The sequence below is a fragment of the Sphaeramia orbicularis genome, chromosome 7 (genome assembly GCF_902148855.1).
Source record: "Sphaeramia orbicularis chromosome 7, fSphaOr1.1, whole genome shotgun sequence".
NCBI lineage: Eukaryota > Metazoa > Chordata > Actinopteri > Kurtiformes > Apogonidae > Sphaeramia > Sphaeramia orbicularis.
In genome coordinates, this window is record NC_043963.1 from 1,591,361 (window position 1) to 1,612,588 (window position 21,228).

Below are 21,228 nucleotides of genomic sequence, written 5' to 3' on the forward strand. Positions count from 1 at the left end.
TGGGACCAGCTTGGTGTGTTGTCCCTGTACATGTCAGCTGAAGCTCCTCCCCTTGTTTCGCTCGTTTCAGGACAGCGTCTACACCGCCAGTCGAAACACAAAGATCCCGGTGCGATGGACGGCGCCGGAGGCCGCCCTCTACCAGCGCTTCTCCGTCAAATCAGACGTGTGGTCGTTCGGCGTGTTGTTGTATGAGATGATGTCCAGAGGAAAGATGCCGTATGAAGGTAGGTGTGATCCGGCTGGAACCGACCCGGTCCAGTTGACCTTCAGAACCACAGACTGCACCCGGGTCTGTGTGTCTGCTTTTGTATGTTTGTATCTGTTTTTGTAGTTGTGTCTGTACTGTGTTTCCTCTGTGTACATTAATGACTCTGCCTGAGGGGATTAATAAAGTTCTACCTAATCTAGTCTAGTCTAGTCTAATGTGGTCTAGTCTGTCCACGTGTCTGTACTGAGGTCCCCCTCTGTCCTGTTTCAGGTAAAAGTAATAAGGAGGTGTTGGACCTGCTGTCCTCTGGGTTCCGTCTGCCGTGTCCCACCCGCTGTCCTCCAAACATCTACCGCATCATGATGGAGTGTTGGACAGCCGAGCCGTCCAAGAGACCGTCCTTCCACGCCCTCCACAGCCAGCTGGACGCCATCTACGCCAAGATCTACTACAAGACCATCGAGGTGTAGGAGGAGGAGGAGGGACACGTCCTCCTGTGAGTGGACGACAGGGTACATGGACTCAAAAACACTGAACTGTCAAAGCACAGACCAGAAGAAGAAGAGACTCAAAGGACCAGTTCTTCTCAGACTGTGGAGAAAACCTCCAGCAGATCAGTGAAAGGGTTCAACCCGTCCGCCTCAGTCGGCCTCGGTGCGTCGGCGGGCCGCAGTTCCTTTTCTACTCGTCTGTGTTCTTTCTACATAGGAGTATTTTATTACCGCTGGACACTCTGGGCCGTGTCCATCTGCACTCTTTTACAACCACAGGTTCAGGAATTCAACCCGGTGACTGCGAAGGGGGCGCTAGCAATGAGCTTATGTGCAATAATCAAGAAGTGTCGTCACGGTAACGTCCACATGGTCCAACCGCCGCCGCCCACATTAAGCTATGAACATATTCTACTTCTGACGGTCACTGTAACCCTTGAACAGCAGCTGCAGGTTTACAGGAACCAGGTGATTAACGAACATGGAAATGAAACGTGAGTGTAATGTGTGTGTCTGACACAACAGCCTGTGACTGTGGCTGAGTATGAGCAAGAATCTGGAGATACGATACAAATCACAATACTAGGATCAGGATACAATGTATGATGATATATCATGATACTGTTAAAAAGGCATTTTTTTTGTTTGTTTCTTTTTTTTTAATGATTATTTCCTTAAAGAATTGAATTACACCAGAAATCTGCACAAATACTAAACACATTTTTATTTTTATCGTAACAGGATCTAATGTTCTATCACAAAATGTTCAAACTGTGTTCAAACTGAAATCATATTTCACAGACATTACAGTTTCAGATCCTGTTCAAATGTTCAGATTCTGTTAGTTTAAAACTAACATCAGAACAGGATTTGAGTTCAATCCCAACAAAGGAACAACCATCTGCCTCTCAGACAGTAAAAAGTGCTTTTAGGATGGATCAAATAAACATTATTTAATAAAACAGTGTTAAATAATAATAAATAAAATATAAACAATAAAGAAAAACAAAAAACAAAAATGAACCTCCACAATATCTGCATTTGAATAAATACCTAAAACTATCGATATAGTACTTTTTAATATCGATACAGCATTGTGAAATGAAATATCGTGATTAATTGCAGAACTGATATTTTCTAACAGCCCTACCTTTAACGAAGGAAAAGCAGAGATCGAACCAGAACCACGTCCATAATTAGCACTGTAAGTGTCAAATCATCATTTTGTGTAAAGGTTGAGGAAAGCTTTGAGAAACCAGGTCAGTTATTTGAATAAGGTGGAAACGAAAAGAAAAATGATACAAAATATGCAAAACACGCAACAAGACAAAAGCAACGCAACGAGACGAAAATGACGCAACTAATTAAAAAAAAAAGATGCAAAAGACGAGGGATGTAACGATATGAACATTTCATATCACAGTTACTGTGACCAAAATTATCACAGTTATCATTATTATCGCGATATTATTGAAATTGTGCTCAAAATGTTCAAAAAGTACTAATACACACACTGAAATAATTTAACCAAGTTGTATTTTGGAAAAAATAAATAAAATAATTGGCACAATGTCCCTTCTGTGTCAGAAACATTCCAATATTAACCCTTAGTGGTCTGAGTCTATTTTGTCTGTTTTTCAGTCCTTCTGATTTGGCCTTTATATACTATAGAAACAAATGTTTACTATCCCCATGTGTGGGATCTGTTTTTTCAGCACAACTTCATCTATCTCATCTGTCTATTATTTTTTCACTTTAACCTACTATAAAAACACAAAAGGACAAAAAAACACAAAAAATATATGAAATCCGATTTGAAAAATGTATATAATTTAATGCATAAATAACACACAGATGCTTAACTAACCTTTTCGAAGACTTTAAAAGTGAATATTGGTTCCAAATATTAGGGATAGAAAATTCAAATTGTAATAAATTAAAACTATACTTAAATATTTGACATAAAAGCAGATCTTTACATAGGAGTTTTCTCCAGAAAAGTGCGGTAATCAAACGGTTATCATGATTAGAATTTAAACAGTAATACTAACCGTCTGCGATTTTGCCGCAGTTTATCATCATACCAGTAATCGTTACATCCCTACAAAAGACACAAAAAATGACCAAACATGAGCAACAAAAGTGATGCAACGAAGTGTAAAAGATGCAAAACATACAAGATGAACATTATAGAAAAGATGCAACAAAACAAAAGATTCAAGAAGACAAAAACCAAAGTAGTTTGATGCTTATTGTGTTGGTTGTGTTTGTGTCGGTAACTGTTGCCAGGCTCCGGTCGTACTCAGATGAAAACCACACCAGTCATGTGGTTCAGAGTTCGGCTGTTTGATGATGTGGCTTTAGTTGTGACGGTCTGAAGGACAGGCCTTATTCAGTCCTTCTGTCCTCTAGAAAAGGCCCCGGGCCCAGTCCAGTGCCTTGGTGTACGCCGCAGACTGACCCTGGATCGGCCGTAGCTACACCGCTGGTCCGATCTACGCCACATTATTCTACGATACGACACAAACGTGAGGGAAGCAGCTGTGGTGTTTGTGTGACGTTCGTAGAAGGCGACGCCACGTTCAGGAAACTGGAGCCATAATCAGGGTCGGTTTGTCTGGACTCGAAGATTCAACAATAAACTATTTTAACTATTGTTTGGAAACGTGTCCGAGTGTTTGATTTACAGCCACAGTGTGTGAACAATCCAGGTCTGACGGTAGGAAGAACGGCTCCTACCCAGAGTGGTAGAAAACACAGTTACCACACTTCCATAGACTCCTGTTGTAAAAAAAAATATACGACCAAATATGGACCTCCTTCCAGGTTCAGGAGGCGGGGCCAATAGTTCTAAACATGGAGTGTAACAGTGTCTGAACCCATTGATTTGTATTTGTGCTGATCGACCAACTCCAGCTCTAAGTTGATCAGATATGGTCATCTTTCCGCTGATCCAGTGTATTTCCTGTAGGGGAGACCGGGGACAATTGTAACACGGGTCAGTTGTAACACTTGCAATTGCTCCAATCAGGAACAAGTTAGGACTCCCCTAATTCACTCTGCACATGCTCAGTTTAGTCTTTAGTCCACATGGGAAGATGTAGTGTCTAAAACAGGGGTCTGAAACTCAGATCCTCGAGGGCCGGTATCCTGCATGTTTTAGATGTTTCCCTCCTCCAGTCCACCTGACGGTCGTTATCAGGCTTCTGCAGAGCTGGATAATAGGCTTATCATTTGAACCAGGTGTGTTGGAAGAGGGATACATCCAAAACATGCAGGATACCGGCCCTAGTGGATCTGAGTTTGAGACCCCTGGTCTAAAATGTTACAAGCGTTCAAAGGAGTGTATTTATCATTCCATCACAGACAGAGGACCTGGATTAGCCAGAGCAATAGAGAATAAATAACTAAGAAATAAATGAATACATTAAAATTAACTAAAATCCAAGGCTAATTTAAAAAATAAAATAAAATATAAATCTAAAATTTAACTTTAAAATACCTACATAAAATAATGGCACATTTCCAACCCACTCCAAGATAAAATTCAATTGTTTTTCCAGGACTTCAGGACCATGGGAATCCTGCAACTGTTTTTTTTTTTTTAGTTTTAACATGCCTAGTTCTTGGAAGAGAAAGACTAGGGAGGTCCCTCTGAACATCCACCGCTGTAAAGGTCCACAGAATGTAAGGCATGTCACTGTACACAGATTCTGCAGAGGGAGGAAGAAGTTAGAAGATCAAATGAACTTCCATGAGTAGGTTCAACTCTGCAACAAAGGTGTTCAGTGATGAACCAGACCAGATTTAGACAGAGGATCTGAGGTTCTGCTGATCCAGACTATGGACTGAGTCCCACAGATAAACAGAAGAACTGAGGAGACGTCAGACTGAATTTAGGAAAGTTAGACCAGTGGAAACACATAAAATATATATTGAATAGGGACATTTTAAACGTTTTTTTATATGTTTAACATCAGAGGTGAGAGAACTTGCATCAGTTTGCAGAAAAATCTGTCTGTAAACCTCCAAAGTCCTGGGATGAGACTCCAGCTGCTGGTCCAGACTGGTTTCATGAACCCAAACCCAACTGGTCCCATTAGTCCGTCCATATGTGAAGTCAGTGTCATGGTCCAGATTTTCTGATGTTACATTTTAACCCACGGTGTGTTCATCTGACCCAGACTGTGGGCTCAGATGAACCTTTCACTCCTTGTGTTTGACATGAACTCCTGCATTTTCTGTTTGTGTTTTACAGACGTTTTCCAGGTCATTTATCTGCAGTTTGAAGACACCGGGTTAAAAGAGCTCGAAGTTAGAGACAGAAAAATGTTACAAGTGTCCCCGGTTTCCCCTATTAGTGACATTTTTGTCTTAAATTCGGTTTTCTTTGGTCTGTGTTTGTGTTTGGATCCATTTCCATCTGATCCAACAGTTCTGTTGGACCTTCAGCTGTGGTCCTGGTCCTGGTCCTGGTCCTGGTCCTGGTCCTGGTCCGACCCAGCTGATGCTGACCAATGATAGGGCATGTGGGTGTGGTTTACAGCTGAATGTGGGCGTGGTTTAGGTCTCTGTGGGCCTGTGGTGGGTTCTGTCTTCTGTTTCTAGTTCTGTTCATTCTTTTACGTCTTTAATAAACACTGATTTATTCACTGAAGGTCAAAGGTTTAAATCCACAGGAGACACAAAGACCAGGACCCCCTGTCCCACCAGGACCCCTGTCCCACCAGGACCCCTGTCCCACCAGGATCCCCTGTCCCACCAGGACCCCCTGTCCCACCAGGACCCCTGTCCCACCAGGACCCCTGTCCCACCAGGACCCCCTGTCCCACCAGGACCCCTGTCCCACCAGGATCCCCTGTCCCACCAGGACCCCCTGTCCCACCAGGACCCTGAGCCTTAGTTTGGGAAACTCTGTCCTAGCTGTCTGTTTTTATTTCTCTCTCTCTCTCTCTCTCTCTCTCTCTCTCTCTCTCTCTCTTTCTGTCTGTCTGTCCTTCCTTCCTCTGGTGACGTCAGTCAGATGTGGGCGGGCTTCATGTCCCTCGTGCCATCAGGAAGTGGTTTTTCTTCAGTCCTGGTCCAGGACGCACCGGCTGCGGGTCTGCGCGTTCCGGACGCTCCTTCGCACCTGTGGGACAGGTGAGCCGGGGGCGCGCACGGGCATCTATGGGCGGCTGTCTGCGCAGAGCGTGCCCGTGCGTGGAGGCTCTGAGTCTGCGGATAAGAGGAGACAAACCCGGGGGGGATGGGGGGGGCGGACCGGAGGAGACCCCGGAGCACGGCCCGGACCCGGTCAAGGACCCGGTCAGACCCGCGGAGGGCGGCTCCATCTACACGGCCCTGTGGCCCTTCGAGGCCCGGCACCGGGAGGAGCTGTCCTTCCAGGAGGGGGACCTGTTCCGGGTGGTCAGCCGGACCGGGGACTGGTGGACCGCCCGGAGGATCGACCAGAACGGATGCGTCCTGGACACCGGGATAGTCCCCTACAACTACCTGGAGAGGGCCGAGTCCGTCCGGATCCAGCCGTGAGTCCCAGACCTGGACCCAGACCCGGACCCAGACGCAGAACCAGTCCCAGACTCAGACCCAGACTCAGACCCAGAACCAGTCCCAGACCCAGACTCAGACCCAGAACCAGTCCCAGACCCGCACAGTCCAGAACAGGAGGTCCGGCGCAGGCTGGACCTCAGTCCGCTTAAACCAACATAAGTCCAGAACCAAAGGGAATATATGGAGCAGGGGGTCCACCAAGACCACATCAGACCAGGTCCATATCTAGAACTACTAGACTTAGACTAGTCTAATCTGGACCAGATAATCTCAAAGACTCTTTACAACATACGGTCTGATCTGATCTAACCTGGACCAGACCTAAAACCACTGGACTTAGACTGGGCAGACCTGGACCAGATCTAAAACCACTGGACTTGGACTGGTCAGACCTGGACCAGGTTGTCCCACAGACTCCAGGTGTTAAAGCAGTTTTGGTGAAAATGAAGTGAAAGTTGTTTTTTCATTCATAGTATAAAGGGTTAAAACATCAGATACTGGTTTTAAAGAGTCTAGTCTGGTCCAGGTCTGAGTCTATTGGGTATCAACCTGGTCTAAGTCTACAGGTTGTGGACCTGGTCCAGGGTTCTGGGTGGGTTCTGGGTGGTGGTTGTGGACCTGGTCCAGGGTTCTGGGTGGGTTCTGGGTGGTGGTTGTGGACCTGGTCCAGGGTTCTGGGTGGGTTCTGGGTGGTGGTTGTGGACCTGGTCCAGGGTTCTGGGTGGTGCTTCTGTATGTGGTCCCAGAACCGGTTCAGTCTGATTCCGTTTCCATGACGTCATCTTTAAAGTATGAAACTCAGGGTCGACTGGTTTCATCTGTTCATGCGGTTCCATCTGAACTGGAACCAACCCCGGTCTGAGTGGAACCGGTTTAATGCTGAACCCTGTTCTTTATCAGGGGACGTGGTTTTACCAGGTCTACAGTAAAAACATGTAACAGTAACAGACACGAGTAGAAAAGGCTTCAGTCACAAAGTCTGACATTCAACTGTCAGCTGTTGGTCCGTCACTCATGAACACCCACTTCCTGTTTAGTGGGTTTGTGTCTGTGTTTGTGTCTGTGTTTTTGTCTGTGTTTGTGTCTGTGTTTGTGTCTGTGTTTGTGTCTGTCTGTGTTTGTGTCTGTGTTTGTGTCTGTGTTTGTGTCTGTGTTTGTGTCTGTGTTTGTGTCTGTCTGTGTCTGTGTCTGTTTGTGTCTGTGTTTGTGTCTGTGTTTGTGTCTGTCTGTGTCTGTGTTTGTGTCTGTGTTTGTGTTTGTGTCTGTGTTTGTGTCTGTGTCTGTGTTTGCGTCTGTGTTTGTGTCTGTGTTTGTGTCTGTGTTTGTATCTGTGTTTGTGTCTGTGTCTGTGTTTGTGTCTGTGTTTGTGTCTGTGTTTGTGTCTGTGTTTGTGTCTGTGTCTGTGTTTGTGTCTGTGTCTGTGTTTGTGTCTGTCTGTGTCTGTTTGTGTCTGTGTTTGTGTCTGTGTTTGTGTCTGTCTGTGTTTGTGTTTGTGTCTGTGTTTGTGTTTGTGTCTGTGTTTGTGTCTGTGTCTGTGTTTGTGTCTGTCTGTGTCTGTTTGTGTCTGTGTCTGTGTTTGTGTCTGTGTTTGTGTCTGTGTTTGTGTCTGTGTCTGTGTTTGTGTCTGTGTTTGTGTCTGTCTGTGTCTGTGTTTGTGTCTGTGTTTGTGTCTGTGTTTGTGTCTGTCTGTGTCTGTGTCTGTGTTTGTGTCTGTGTCTGTTTGTGTCTGTGTTTGTGTCTGTGTCTGTCTGTGTCTGTGTTTGTGTCTGTCTGTGTTTGTGTCTGTGTCTGTTTGTGTCTGTGTTTGTGTCTGTGTTTGTGTCTGTCTGTGTTTGTGTCTGTGTGTGTTTGTGTCTGTGTTTGTGTCTGTGTCTGTGTCTGTGTTTGTGTCTGTGTTTGTGTTTGTGTTTGTGTCTGTGTTTGTGTTTGTGTCTGTGTTTGTGTCTGTGTCTGTCTGTGTCTGTTTGTGTCTGTGTTTGTGTCTGTGTTTGTGTCTGTGTTTGTGTCTGTGTTTGTGTCTGTGTTGTGTTTGTGTTTGTGTCTGTGTCTGTGTTGTGTTTGTGTCTGTGTTTGTGTCTGTGTTTGTGTCTGTGTTTGTGTCTGTGTCTGTGTTTGTGTCTGTTTGTGTCTGTGTTTGTGTCTGTGTCTGTGTCTGTGTTTGTGTCTGTCTGTGTCTGTGTTTGTGTCTGTGTTTGTGTCTGTTTGTGTCTGTGTTTGTGTCTGTGTCTGTGTTTGTGTCTGTCTGTGTCTGTGTTTGTGTCTGTGTTTGTGTCTGTGTCTGTGTTTGTGTCTGTGTCTGTGTTTGTGTCTGTGTTTGTGTCTGTGTTTGTGTCTGTGTCTGTGTTGTGTTTGTGTCTGTGTTTGTGTCTGTGTTTGTGTCTGTGTTTGTGTCTGTGTCTGTGTTTGTGTCTGTCTGTGTCTGTGTTTGTGTCTGTGTTTGTGTCTGTGTTTGTGTCTGTGTCTGTGTTTGTGTCTGTGTCTGTGTTTGTGTTTGTGTCTGTGTCTGTGTCTGTGTTTGTGTCTGTGTTTGTGTTTGTGTCTGTGTTTGTGTCTGTGTTTGTGTCTGTGTTGCATCACTGGCCGTTCAGGTGGTGGTTACCTAATGTCCACATCCTCTCATGTTCTCTGTATCTGCTCACTGACGACCTTCAGCAACACGGATTTAACCACATTTACAGATTTACTACGGAACTAATGAACATGTGCTAATGAACATGTGTGTGTGTGTGTGTGTGTGTGTGTGTGTGTGTGTGTGTGTGTGTGTGTGTGTGTGTGTGTGTGTGTGTGTGTGTGTGTGTGAAATCTAGAGTTCTGCGTCTGGGCTTGAACGTCTGTAGGTGACTGTGGTGGCGGCAGGTGCAGGTTTATTTAACAGCAGGTTTGGTGTGTCTTCGTTGGTTTGCTAGTTTGGAGCTGGACGTACAGTCCTACTGGAGCGTGTGGAATCAGATGTAGATGAACCAAACAAACACTGAAAGGACGTAGAAGCCTGTTGTGGGGTCACTGAAGGAGTCCAGAATGTGGACCCTCCTAAACCTGGTCCTCCAGTCACACATGGTATCTAGGACTTCAGACCACATCTGAACCCCAGCAGGTCCAGCTGTAGGGGGGACTGTCCGCTGGACAGACCCAGATTCAGACTAAGGTCAGCTGTCCAGGACTTGGCTGGTTGCAGGTGTTGTGTGACTCCTCCTGGTGGCTGGTTCCAGATCTGCTCAGACCTCCAACAGGTCCAGAAGGACCAGGCTGGACAGGACCCATGTTTGAACGGTTAAAAGTTCACCTGAGGGTGTAGAGTGTGTTCTCTGCGTCTCCTGTCGTGGTTTCTTCATCTCCTTCTTGGACGATAACTCCTTCCATGTGTGGACTTCCTCTGACCCCTGTTCAGTGCAGACCCAGTTTGGACCCGTTCACCTGGTTTAGCTTTGATCCATCACTTTGTGTTCAGTTTCTCCTCCCAGCACACTTTCTATATTTTCCAAGAATAATTTAAAGTTAGTTTGTGTTCGTCCTTTTAGGAACATGTTCAGAGTTTTATCCTTTAATATCCTTAAAGAACCCAAACCCACCCTAGACCTGAGTAAAACCAGATCCATGTCCAGATCTACAGGAGCTTCATTCACCATCAGATGAATCTTTGACCTTTGACCCTGACAGTCACCTGGGTGTTTAACGGTCCGTCTTGGTCCTGGTTTTGTCTGGTCCAGGTGGTTTTTCGGGACCATGAACCGCTTCGAGGCTCAGAGTCACCTTCTGTCTCCAGGAAACAACCACGGAGCGTTCCTCATCCGACACAGCGAGAGGGACGACGTGGGATACGTCCTGTCAGGTGACGTTTGGTTTTATTTACGAACATGAACAGAAGGATCAGCCTTTAGGAGCACACAGACCCACCAAGCAGTCTAGTCCAGTCCACCAAAAGACCACATCAGCTGGTCTGAGGATGAGGACGTTCTTTACCTGGTACAACTGGATATTTAAATCCTGGATCTTTAAACCCTTACATTAAATCCTGGATATTTAAATCCTTACATTAAATCTTGGATATTTAAATCCTTATATTAAATCCTGGATATTTAAATCCTGGATATTTAAATCCTTACATTAAATCCTGGATATTTAAATCCTTATATTAAATCCTGGATATTTAAATCCTTACATTAAATCCTGGATATTTAAATCCTTATATTAAATCCTTGATATTTAAATCCTTACATTAAATCCTGGATATTTAAATCCTTACATTAAATCCTGGATATTTAAATCCTTATATTAAATCCTTGATATTTAAATCCTTACATTAAATCCTTGATATTTAAATCCTTACATTAAATCCTGGATATTTAAATCCTTATATTAAATCCTTGATATTTAAATCCTTACATTAAATCCTGGATATTTAAATCCTTACATTAAATCCTGGATATTTAAATCCTTACATTAAATCCTGGATATTTAAATCCTTACATTAAATCCTGGATATTTAAATCCTTACATTAAATCCTGGATATTTAAATCCTTATATTAAATCCTGGATATTTAAATCCTTTGCTGTTTTCTACCCTCTTGTATCTGCTGGTATAAACCACAGACTCTGAACATCCTAAACATCAGATACAGACTGTGTTTGATAAAAGTCCTGTTGTTGTGAAATAACTGGATTTAACTCGACGGCCGTCGTTCTATGTTTGACACACACAACATTAAGCCGACGCCCTCTGAGGCGTGAACCAACCAAATGTCAGCGTTTGTTTACTGTGTTTTCAACGGCAGCAGAGCACGAAAAGACCAAAACATGGAGTTATCCTCCAGCCGTCAGACTGTCTGTATCTGTAATCTGTATCTGTAATCTGTATCTGACTATATGACATTCATTAGTTTTATTCATTTAGTTTTTTCCACTTCCCTTTTATAATATAGATCCACGTAAATACATCATAGAGTTAGGGTCCAGACCTGGGTTATTATCATTAACGAAAACTAACAAAATGACGAAAACTAGAATTGTAAAAACATTTTCGTTAACTGAAATAAATAAAAACTAGAATTAAAAGAAAAAAATGATAACTAACTGAAACTGTATTGTGTGTTTACAAAACTAACTAAAACAGATAAAAAATTATGGATAAAATTCCCTTCGTTTTCATCTTTGTCAACATCGGATTGATACGAAAGCGACTTATTTTGCTCTAGCAATTTTATCTAGCGTCACCATACGACACTTTTTGCTCCGTCACTTGTGTTCACTTGTGGTTTCCAGTCGTCTTCTGGTCCCCACTCTACCTGGAAACATGGAGACTGAAGCAGCAGAGTCCTGTCTGGGATTGATTTGAATAGGAGCACAGAGAAGAAGAGAAAAGAGACCACTGAACTACAACTGAACTACAACTGAACTACAACTGAACTACAACTGAACTACAACTGAACTACAACTGAACTACAACTAAGCATTTAGAAAAAAAATGAAAACTAATAAAAACTATCAAACCTGCTCTAAAAACAAATTAAAACGAACTGACTTAGAGAAAAAAAATTCAAAACTAAATAAAACTAAACTGGAATGAAAAATCCAAAACTATTAGAACCTTGGTCCAGACCTGGGTTAGGGTCCAGACCTGGGTTAGGGTCCAGACCTGGGTTAGACTCTGTGTTCTTCTCATTATTACAGAAGTGAATGGTTTGTGTTTTGGGCTCAGACGTGTTTCCTCTTTCACTTCCTGTCGTCATCGTGGTTGAATTCTGTGTCGTACTGAACCCTGACCCTGAACGGTCTTTCACTGGACTTTGTTCTGGGTTCGTGTTCCTTGTTTCCGCAGTGAGGTCCAACGCTCAGGTCAAACATTTTAAGGTTCCTCAGATGGACGACGGCAGCTTCCGCATCGAAGCGGCCGGCGCCGGCTTCAGCTCTCTGATGGACCTGGTGGAACATTACAGATCCAACAGCCTGTGCGGGATCGGACGGCTGGGGAACCCCTGCAAGAGGGTACGTGGACCCGGCTCTAATCCACCAGACCACCTTCATGTTCAGGCATCAACCAACACATAAACCCTTCAAAGTGGATTCAGACTCACTCAGATTAGTACTGAAGTGTTCAGTGTTCTAACTAAGGGTTCTATCTCAGTGTTCTACCTCAGTGTTGTACCTCTGGGTTCTACCTCTGGGTTCTACTTCAGGGTCTGTGCTCTACTTATTTTTCTTCTTCCATCTGACATTAGAACCCCAGTACATGAGGTTCTATGTAGTAACACTTGAAAACATCTGTTTAATGTTTTAACCTCGGACGCTCCTTCAGTAGAACATCTACTTTTGAGGAAGATCTGGTCCAGAAGGTTCAGAAAAACTCGACAGAACTTAAACGTGACAAATAGACGAATAAAAACAGAACTGAGAAACAGACAGAAACGTTCATGAGACCAAACCATCCAGTTCTAGACCACAGTGAAGGTTCTACCAGGTTCTGTAGAAATCCACAGAACTTTACATAGAAACTGTAACGGCTACTGTTAGAGTCAAAAACAGCCCACAGTGGCCTCCATGAGTCCTGATTCATGGGGGTCCACATGGGGAACCCCATGGGGGTCCCCATGGGGGTCTGGGTTTGGTCTGTGAAGCAGGTCCACTTCCAGGTTCATATAAAACACTGTTGGATTCAAACACTGATCAGCTGAGACTGTATCTGAGATTCCAGCGTCTGAGATCACCATGTGATGCTGGTCTGTTTGTCGTTAAACCACCTGCAGATAATCCTTGAATCAGCATAAATTTAATCATAGAAATGTAAGAAAATACAACAGATGTGACGTGGTACGACCCAAACTCCTGAACGGTTGGGATTCGGACTCTTGAATCTCATAAACCAGTGTTTATTTACAACAGAAACTAAGAAAGTTGACGGTTTTGAGAAAATAAACTCAGGTCATTTTGAAGTTGAAGGCAGATACTGGTCTGCGTTAACATGAGTCCTAAAGTCTGGACCCAATTAGACCACGTGGACTATAGAGTTCACATCAGACCAGAACTGGAACCTGTCCAGAGTCAAAAACAGCAGACACTGATCTGACACAGAACCAGGTTCTTCATCTTAACGTTGTCCAGTTCATTTATTCATAAAAGTTCTTATAACGATGATCGAACAGCGTTTGAAGTTCTTTTCACACGATCACACGTTTTCAAAACAACAAACAAACAAACGGTGAAACCCAAACTGTTGCAGCTTCAGTGTTTCTGTAAAACCATTAATGAACAGGAAGCGTTTCTTACATTCGACTCCAAACAAACGCAGTAAATGTGAAGTTTTTATTGAACAATAGACAGAATGTGGATGTTTGTGCAGAACAGGAAGTGAAACAACCACCGCAACCGGGAACTTCCTGTCTGTGGAATCTCCATGGAAACGGGTGAACACAAATACCTTTAAACCATTTAGCGCAACATCATGTTTCAACACGACAGAAAAAAAAACAGAGAAACCAAACTGAACCGTGAAGATCTGCAAAGAACAAAGAGGAAAAGGAGCGTGTTCCGCACGACAGCTTTAACCCTTTCATTCCATCGAGCCCCAGTTTTATTTTCAACAGGTTCTACTTTAAAACTTTTGTCCATTTATTCATGTCGTTCCCTGGAAAAGGTTCCATTCACCACAGCTGAGTCTGCGTTCATTTTACAAAATTAATGAACAAGAAAACGTAAAGATAAAGGACTACGGCCTGTCAGGGGTCAGGAGGTCACATGACAGGTCACATGACTGGTCCATTCCATCAGTAGTTCTGTTCCTTTTGTTCAGATGAACCCAGTTGAACAAACATCATCAGTGTTTTCCCATAAAATTATGAAATTAATAAGTTGTGAAATTGTTCCTGTGAAGTCCACTGTATGTTTAAAAACCTCCAGAAGGGTTACAGGAAAAGTGTTTGGCCCAGTTTGGCCCAGTTTGGTCCAGTTTGGATCAATTTGGCCCAGTTTGGCCCAGTTTGGCTCAGTTTGGATTGGTTTAGTCCCCTGACTCTAAAGCCTCCTCTGAGGTTCTTTGTACAAATGTAAACCTTTAAAGGGCTGTGGTTGAGCAGACGCAGAACTGATGCAGTGAATGTTCTGGAGTCGAACACCATAAATGAATAAAAACCAGTTTGAGGTGAACGTCAGCTGATCAGTTCAGGTGGTTTTCTGCAGATACTTATGAAGTCACTGTGGTCAAATCCAGGTCTGAACCTTTAACTGAGTCTGAACGTCTTCGGTTCTTCAGTTCTAAGCTTTAGAACGTGGTCAAGAAAACATGGAGAGGACTGAGGTGGAAGGAACCGGTTCAGATCAGACCAGGTCCTGTCAGGTGGGCTCAGATAAAGACTGGAGCCCTTCTGTTGGTCTAGAGGGTTCTGTTGTTCTAGATGATTCTGTTGATCTAGAGCAGGGCTGTCAAACTCAGATCCTTGAGGGCCGGTATCCTGCATGTTTTAGATGTTTCCCTCTTCCAGTCCACCTGAAGGTCATTATCAGGCTTCTGCAGAGCTGGACGATAGGCTGATCATTTGAATCAGGTGTGTTGGAAGAGGGACACGTCTGAAACATGCAGGATACCGGCCCTCGAGGATCTGAGTTTGACAGCCCTGGTCTAGAGGGTTCTGTTGGTCTAGATGGTTCTGTTGGTCTAGATAGTTCTGTTGGTCTAGATAGTTCTGTTCTAGATGGTTCTGTTGGGTCTGAATCCTCTGTCTCTGATGTTCTCTGTCTCTGATGTTCTCTGCCTGTGATGTTCTCTAGTTCTGATGTTCTCTGGTTCTGATGTTCTGTGGTTCTGATGTTCTCTGGTTCTGATGTTCTCTGGTTCTGATATTCTCTGGTTCTGATGTTCTCTGGTTCTGATGTTCTCTGATGTTCTCTGTCTCTGATGTTCTCTGATGTTTTCTGATGTTCTGTGGTTCTGATGTTCTGGTTCTGATATTCTCTGGTTCTGATGTTCTCTAGTTCTGATGTTCTCTGGTTCTGATGTTCTGTGGTTCTGATGTTCTCTGGTTCTGATATTCTCTGGTTCTGATGTTCTCTGGTTCTGATGTTCTCTGGTTCTGATGTTCTCTGGGTTCTGATGTTCTCTGGTTCTGATGTTCTCTGATGTTCTCTGTCTCTGATGTTCTCTGATGTTTTCTGATGTTCTGTGGTTCTGATGTTCTGGTTCTGCAGAAGAAGCCCAGCATGGCCGACCTGTCCCACTTCACTGTGGACGAGTGGGAGCTGCCGAAGGAGGAGTTCACCCTGGAGGAGGAGCTGGGCAGCGGGTACTTCGCAGACGTCTACAGAGGGCGATGGAAAAACCACATCAACGTCGCCATCAAGATCATCAAGAGCGGTCGGTTCCACCTGCAGGTTATCTAGAACCGACAGCCAATAATGAATATGACATCACAACTGTAGTTGATCAACGACAAACAAACATAGAAACAAAAACAATGGACCGTCAATAATAATGAAATGATCAAAGTTCGACAAAAGTGTAAAAAGAAAATAATAATAAAGAAAAATAAAGAAATAGAAACGATTGTACGTGTAAATATAATAAATATACGACTAATGATAATAACAATAATATTAATAATGACTGAATTATTATTATTGAAAAAAGAAAATGTTGAAACTGAAAAAAAGGTTTAATGGAAAAAAAAACAAAACCAGCTTTAGTTTGAGTTCATATCAAACCACAGAGGAGACGAGGAGGTGACAGAAGAGGAGGTCAAAGAGGAGGAGGAGGTGACAGAAGAGGAGGTCAAAGAGGTGGAGGAGGTGAAAGAGGAGGAGGTCAAAGAGGAGGAGGAGGTGACAGAAGAGGAGGTCAAAGAGGAGGAGGAGGCGACAGAGGAGGAGGTCAAAGAGGAGGAGGAGGTGACAGAAGAGGAGGTCAAAGAAGAGGAGGAGGTGACAGAGGAGGAGGTCAAAGAGGAGGAGGAGGTGACAGAGGAGGAGGTCAAAGAGGAGGAGGAGGTGACAGAAGAGGAGGTCAAAGAGGAGGAGGAGTTGACAGAGGAGGAGGTCAAAGAGGAGGAGGAGGTGACAGAAGAGGAGGTCAAAGAAGAGGAGGAGGTGACAGAGGAGGAGGTCAAAGAGGAGGAGGAGGTGACAGAGGAGGAGGTCAAAGAGGAGGAGGAGGTCGAAGAGGAGGAGGAGGTGACAGAAGAGGAGGTCAAAGAGGAGGAGGAGGTGACAGACGACACATGAAGGTGAAGAGGATCGACGTGAAACCTGAGCTTTTATTTCTTTGTTGTGAAAGTGGAGGTGGGCGTGGCTTAAACCGGTAACGCAACAGGAACGTCACGTTTCTAGAACTAGAGTCGACAAGAAGCAACACAAACAGAGGAGGAAGAGGAGGAAGAGGAGGAGGAAGAAGGAAAGGAAGAGGAGGAGGAGGAGGAGGAGGAGGAGGAGGAGGAGGAGAGGAGTCGTTATTCTTCATTGATGTTGCTCTAATCCCTTTTATTTCATTCATTTTGTGCATAAATGTCTGCACTGAAGTCAATCTAGGTTCACGTTCTAATAACAGTTGAATCAGGTTCATGTTCTAATAACAGTTGAATCAGGTTCATGTTCTAATAACAGCTGAATCAGGTTCACGTTCTAATAACAGTTGAATCAGGTTCACGTTCTAATAACAGTTGAATCAGGTTCACGTTCTAATAACAGTTGAATCAGGTTCATGTTCTAATAACAGTTGAATCAGGTTCATGTTCTAATAACAGTTGAATCAGGTTCACGTTCTAATAACAGTTGAATCAGGTTCACGTTCTAATAACAGTTGAATCAGGTTCATGTTCTAATAACAGTTGAATCAGGTTCACGTTCTAATAACAGTTGAATCAGGTTCACATTCTAATAACAGTTGAATCAGGTTCATGTTCTAATAACAGTTGAATCAGGTTCACGTTCTAATAACAGTTGAATCAGGTTCACGTTCTAATAACAGTTGAATCAGGTTCACGTTCTAATAACAGTTGAATCAGGTTCATGTTCTAATAACAGTTGAATCAGGTTCACGTTCTAATAACAGTTGAATCAGGTTCATGTTCTAATAACAGTTGAATCAGGTTCATGTTCTAATAACAGTTGAATCAGGTTCATGTTCTAATAACAGTTGAATCAGGTTCATGTTCTAATAACAGTTGAATCAGGTTCATGTTCTAATAACAGTTGAATCAGGTTCATGTTCTAATAACAGTTGAATCAGGTTCCCCTTGTGTGTGTTTCAGTTCTTGTTTCCTCTGTTTCTTCCTCTTTTCAGCCTCTGTCCTTCTCTTCTTTCTAACTGTTTCTGTTTCTTCCTGTTTCAGACTCAGAGTTGAACCATCGTGAGTTTCAGCGGGAGGTTCAGATCCTCAAGAGTCTTCGCCATCGTCACCTCATCTCTCTGTTCGCCGTCTGCACGGCCTCGGCGCCCTATTACATCATCACTGAGCTGATGGACAAAGGCAGCATGTTGAACTTCCTACGAGGTCAGCTTCAGTCTGGAAGCACGGGGGGAGGGGTCAGGACCTGGAGGTCCAGGACCAAGACTTGGAGGTCCAGGACCAGGTCCTGGAGTTCCAGGTCTGGGTTCTGAAGTAGAGGACTGGGTCCTGGAGGTCCAGGTCTGGGTTCTGAAGTAGAGGACCGGGTCCTGGAGGTCCAGGTCTGGGTTCTGAAGTAGAGGACTGGGTCCTGGAGGTCTAGGGCTGGGTTCTGAAGGTCCAGGAGGTTTATCCGTCTCCTTCCATGTTTAACTCTTAACCCTCTGAGTTCAGTTCCTCAGGGTTTGGTCTGGGCTTAGTTTTCCATCCTCTGCTGGTCTCCGTCTCAGGTGCGGAGGGTCAGCGTCTGGACGTGGTGTCCCTGGTGGACATGGGTGCCCAGGTGGCTGATGGGATGTCGTATCTGGAGGAGAAGCACAGCATCCACAGAGACCTGGCAGCTCGGAACGTCCTGGTGGGAGAAGGATACGTCTGTAAGGTGGCCGACTTTGGACTGGCCCGGGTTATTAAGGTGAGGGGGGGTCATGTATCTGCTGTGTGTCATTGTGGGTTCTCTGGTTCTCATCCTCGGTTCCGTTGTTCTGTTGTTCTGCAGGAGCCGTTCTACGTCACTGAGGATAAGAAGATCCCGTATAAGTGGAGTGCCCCCGAGGCCATCAGCCACGGAAAGTTCTCCAACAAGTCCGACGTCTGGTCCTTCGGCATTCTGCTGTACGAGATCATCACATACGGAGGCGTTCCCTACCCAGGTCTGTTCATAGAACCCATACCCATACAGAACCCAAACAGAATAAACACAGGTAGTAGAACCCAGACAGAGTAAACATGATGATGATGATGATGATGATGATGATGGGGGTGTGGCTTTGTGTCCTGCATCAGCCTTCAGCAACCAGGAAGTGTACCAGCAGGTCACCAATGGATACCGCATGCCCCTCCCCCCCCGATGCCCCGCCTTCCTCTACGACATCATGTTGAAGTGCTGGAGCGCTGACCCCGCCCACAGGCCGGACTTCAGGATGCTCCGCCTCCAGCTGGACAGTAGCTCCTATGAACTGCAGTAACCATGGCAACTACTGGGGGCGCCACAGGGTCCGAGTCCTGAACCGGAACCAAAGGGTCCAGAACACCGGTAGCTGACGTTCAACTGAGACCAGGACCACCAGGTCAGACCTGTGGACCAGGACCTGGACCTGGATCTGTGGACCGGGACCCGGATCTGTAGATCAGGATCCTAATCTTTAAACCAGGACCTGGGTCTGTGAACTGGAACAGGACCCAGATCTGTGGATCTGGATCTGTGGACCAGCACCCAGATCTGTGGACCTGGACCTGGACCTGGGTCATATGTCACTGTTATACATGTTTTAAAACTAATCAATCAAACTTTATTTATATAGGACTGTTCATACAAACAGAGTGTAAGACAGGTCTGTGGTCCTCAGGTCTGTGGTCTTCAGGTCTGTGGTCCTCAGGTCTGTGGTCTTCAGGTCTGTGGTCTTTAGGTCTGTGGTCCTCAGGTCTGTGGTCCTCAGGTCTGTGGTCTTCAGGTCTGTGGTCCTCTGGTCTGTGGTCCTCTGGTCTGTGGTCTTCAGGTCTGTGGTCCTCAGGTCTGTGGTCTTCAGGTCTGTGGTCCTCAGGTCTGTGGTCTTCAGGTCTGTGGTCTTTAGGTCTGTGGTCCTCAGGTCTGTGGTCCTCAGGTCTGTGGTCTTCAGGTCTGTGGTCCTCTGGTCTGTGGTCCTCTGGTCTGTGGTCTTCAGGTCTGTGGTCCTCAGGTCTGTGGTCTTCAGGTCTGTGGTCCTCAGGTCTGTGGTCTTCAGGTCTGTGGTCTTTAGGTCTGTGGTCCTCAGGTCTGTGGTCCTCAGGTCTGTGGTCTTCAGGTCTGTGGTCCTCAGGTCTTTGGTCCTCTGGTCTGTGGTCCTCTGGTCTGTGGTCCTCAGGTCTGTGGTCCTCTGGCCTGTGGTCCTCTGGTCTGTGGTCTTCAGGTCTGTGGTCCTCAGGTCTGTGGTCTTCAGGTCTGTGGTCCTCAGGTCTGTGGTCTTCAGGTCTGTGGTCCTCTGGTCTGTGGTCCTCAGGTCTGTGGTCTTTAGGTCTGTGGTCCTCAGGTCTGTGGTCCTCTGGCCTGTGGTCTTCAGGTCTGTGGTCCTCTGGTCTGTGGTCCTCAGGTCTATGGTCTTCAGGTCTGTGGTCCTCAGGTCTGTGGTCTTTAGGTCTGTGGTCTTCAGGTCTGTGGTCCTCTGGTCTGTGGTCTTCAGGTCTGTGGTCCTCAGGTCTATGGTCTTCAGGTCTGTGGTCCTCAGGTCTGTGGTCTTTAGGTCTGTGGTCCTCAGGTCTGTGGTCTTCAGGTCTGTGGGTTTTGTTCTAACTTTGGGGATGATTTAAAGGCCAGTACCTGAAGACCTGAGGGTTCTAGAAGGTCCAGACCATAAAAGCACATGTGATAAATCAGCAGAACTAAGACCATGAAGAGCTTCATAAACAGTAACAGGATCTTCAGACCAGTTCTGAAGCTCAGGGTAAGCCGGTGTGGAGGCTTTAGGGGTGGAGTCATGTGGGTTCTCCTTCTGGTCCTCATCAGTAGATCTGAACTGGACCGTCACAGTCTGGTCCCACTCTGACCATGTTCTGGAGATGACCCACTCCAGTTTTTGTTCTACTGCTAATATGTGGTTCCAAACTCAGTCCAGTCCCAGATAATTCCCAGGGTTTGGACTTGGTTCTAGTGCCGGTTCCTCTGTCTGAGCTTCAGGACACATTTAATGCCGCGGTTCCACTGTCAGGGTTCTCAAACTCATGTTCTTTCAGGTTCCACATTCAGCCCAATTTGATCTGCAGTGGGCCGAATCAGTACAATAAAAGCAGAATAACCTCGAAATAATGACGACTGCAAATTTTTTAGTGCAAAAAATAACATTAGATGATGAAACTATTTCTATCCAAAACAAAAAAGATGTGAATAACTGAAAAAAAACTGAAATTTCTGAAGAAAAATAGGTACAATTTTATCAGTATTCTGCCTCAACCTATGGTTTCTCCATGTGCATCACAGATCAGATCTACAAAGACACAAAACCGGCAGAATAGTGTTAAAATTACACTGATTTTTCTTCGGACATTCCAGGTTGTTCATATTTGTTCAGGTTATTGACATTTTATTATGAAAGGAGATCAGAATTTAATGTTTTTTGCAATAAATCAAAGAGAAAAAAACAGGTGTTGCCGTTATTTACAGGCATAATGTTCTGTTATTCTGCTGTCAGTTTTGAGTTTGATGCCCTTGACTGGTAATATCTTCAGGGTAATTTTTGCATTTTTTGCACTTTGTAAATTCACCTCGTGGGCCAGAATGGAACCTTAGGTGGACCAGTTTTGGCCCCCGGGCCGCATGTTTGACACCTGTGCACTTGTGCACTTGACTCGACCTTTTTGCGTTTCCATTACGAAAAAGGACCTGGAATCTGGTACCTGGTACTAGTTTTTTGGTCT

General features: G+C 44.8%; 2 protein-coding genes across 2 annotated transcripts in view; both read left to right on the plus strand.

The window, feature by feature from the left end:
• LOC115422247 (tyrosine-protein kinase SRK3-like) overlaps nt 1–734 on the plus strand; it is a 22,585-nt gene extending 21,851 nt beyond the window's left edge. The window contains exons 7-8 of the mRNA XM_030138459.1: nt 71–227; nt 482–734. Of these exons, the coding sequence (XP_029994319.1) occupies nt 71–227; nt 482–681 (357 nt within the window). The 3' untranslated portion in view covers nt 682–734. The remainder of the gene's footprint in view (nt 1–70; nt 228–481) is intronic.
• A 5,055-nt stretch (nt 735–5,789) lies between these two features.
• LOC115422249 (protein-tyrosine kinase 6-like) lies at nt 5,790–19,768 on the plus strand. Its single transcript, XM_030138464.1, has 8 exons — nt 5,790–6,230; nt 9,963–10,084; nt 12,072–12,238; nt 15,431–15,596; nt 17,566–17,727; nt 18,072–18,253; nt 18,338–18,491; nt 18,625–19,768. Exons 1-8 carry the CDS (start codon nt 5,872–5,874, stop codon nt 18,804–18,806), a joined length of 1,494 nt encoding a protein of 497 aa, XP_029994324.1. The 5' UTR covers nt 5,790–5,871; the 3' UTR covers nt 18,807–19,768.
• Nucleotides 19,769–21,228: the final 1,460 nt, after the last annotated feature.

Excerpts from the sequence above, each read along its gene's own strand:
- LOC115422249 (XM_030138464.1), top strand. The coding sequence starts at position 5,872 with ATGGGCGGCTGTCTGCGCAGAGCGTGCCCGTGCGTGGAGGCTCTGAGT. Across the intron at positions 10,085-12,071 it reads CGTGGGATACGTCCTGTCAG|TGAGGTCCAACGCTCAGGTC; the intron begins GTGACGTTTGGT and ends TTGTTTCCGCAG. Across the intron at positions 18,492-18,624 it reads CGGAGGCGTTCCCTACCCAG|CCTTCAGCAACCAGGAAGTG; the intron begins GTCTGTTCATAG and ends GTCCTGCATCAG.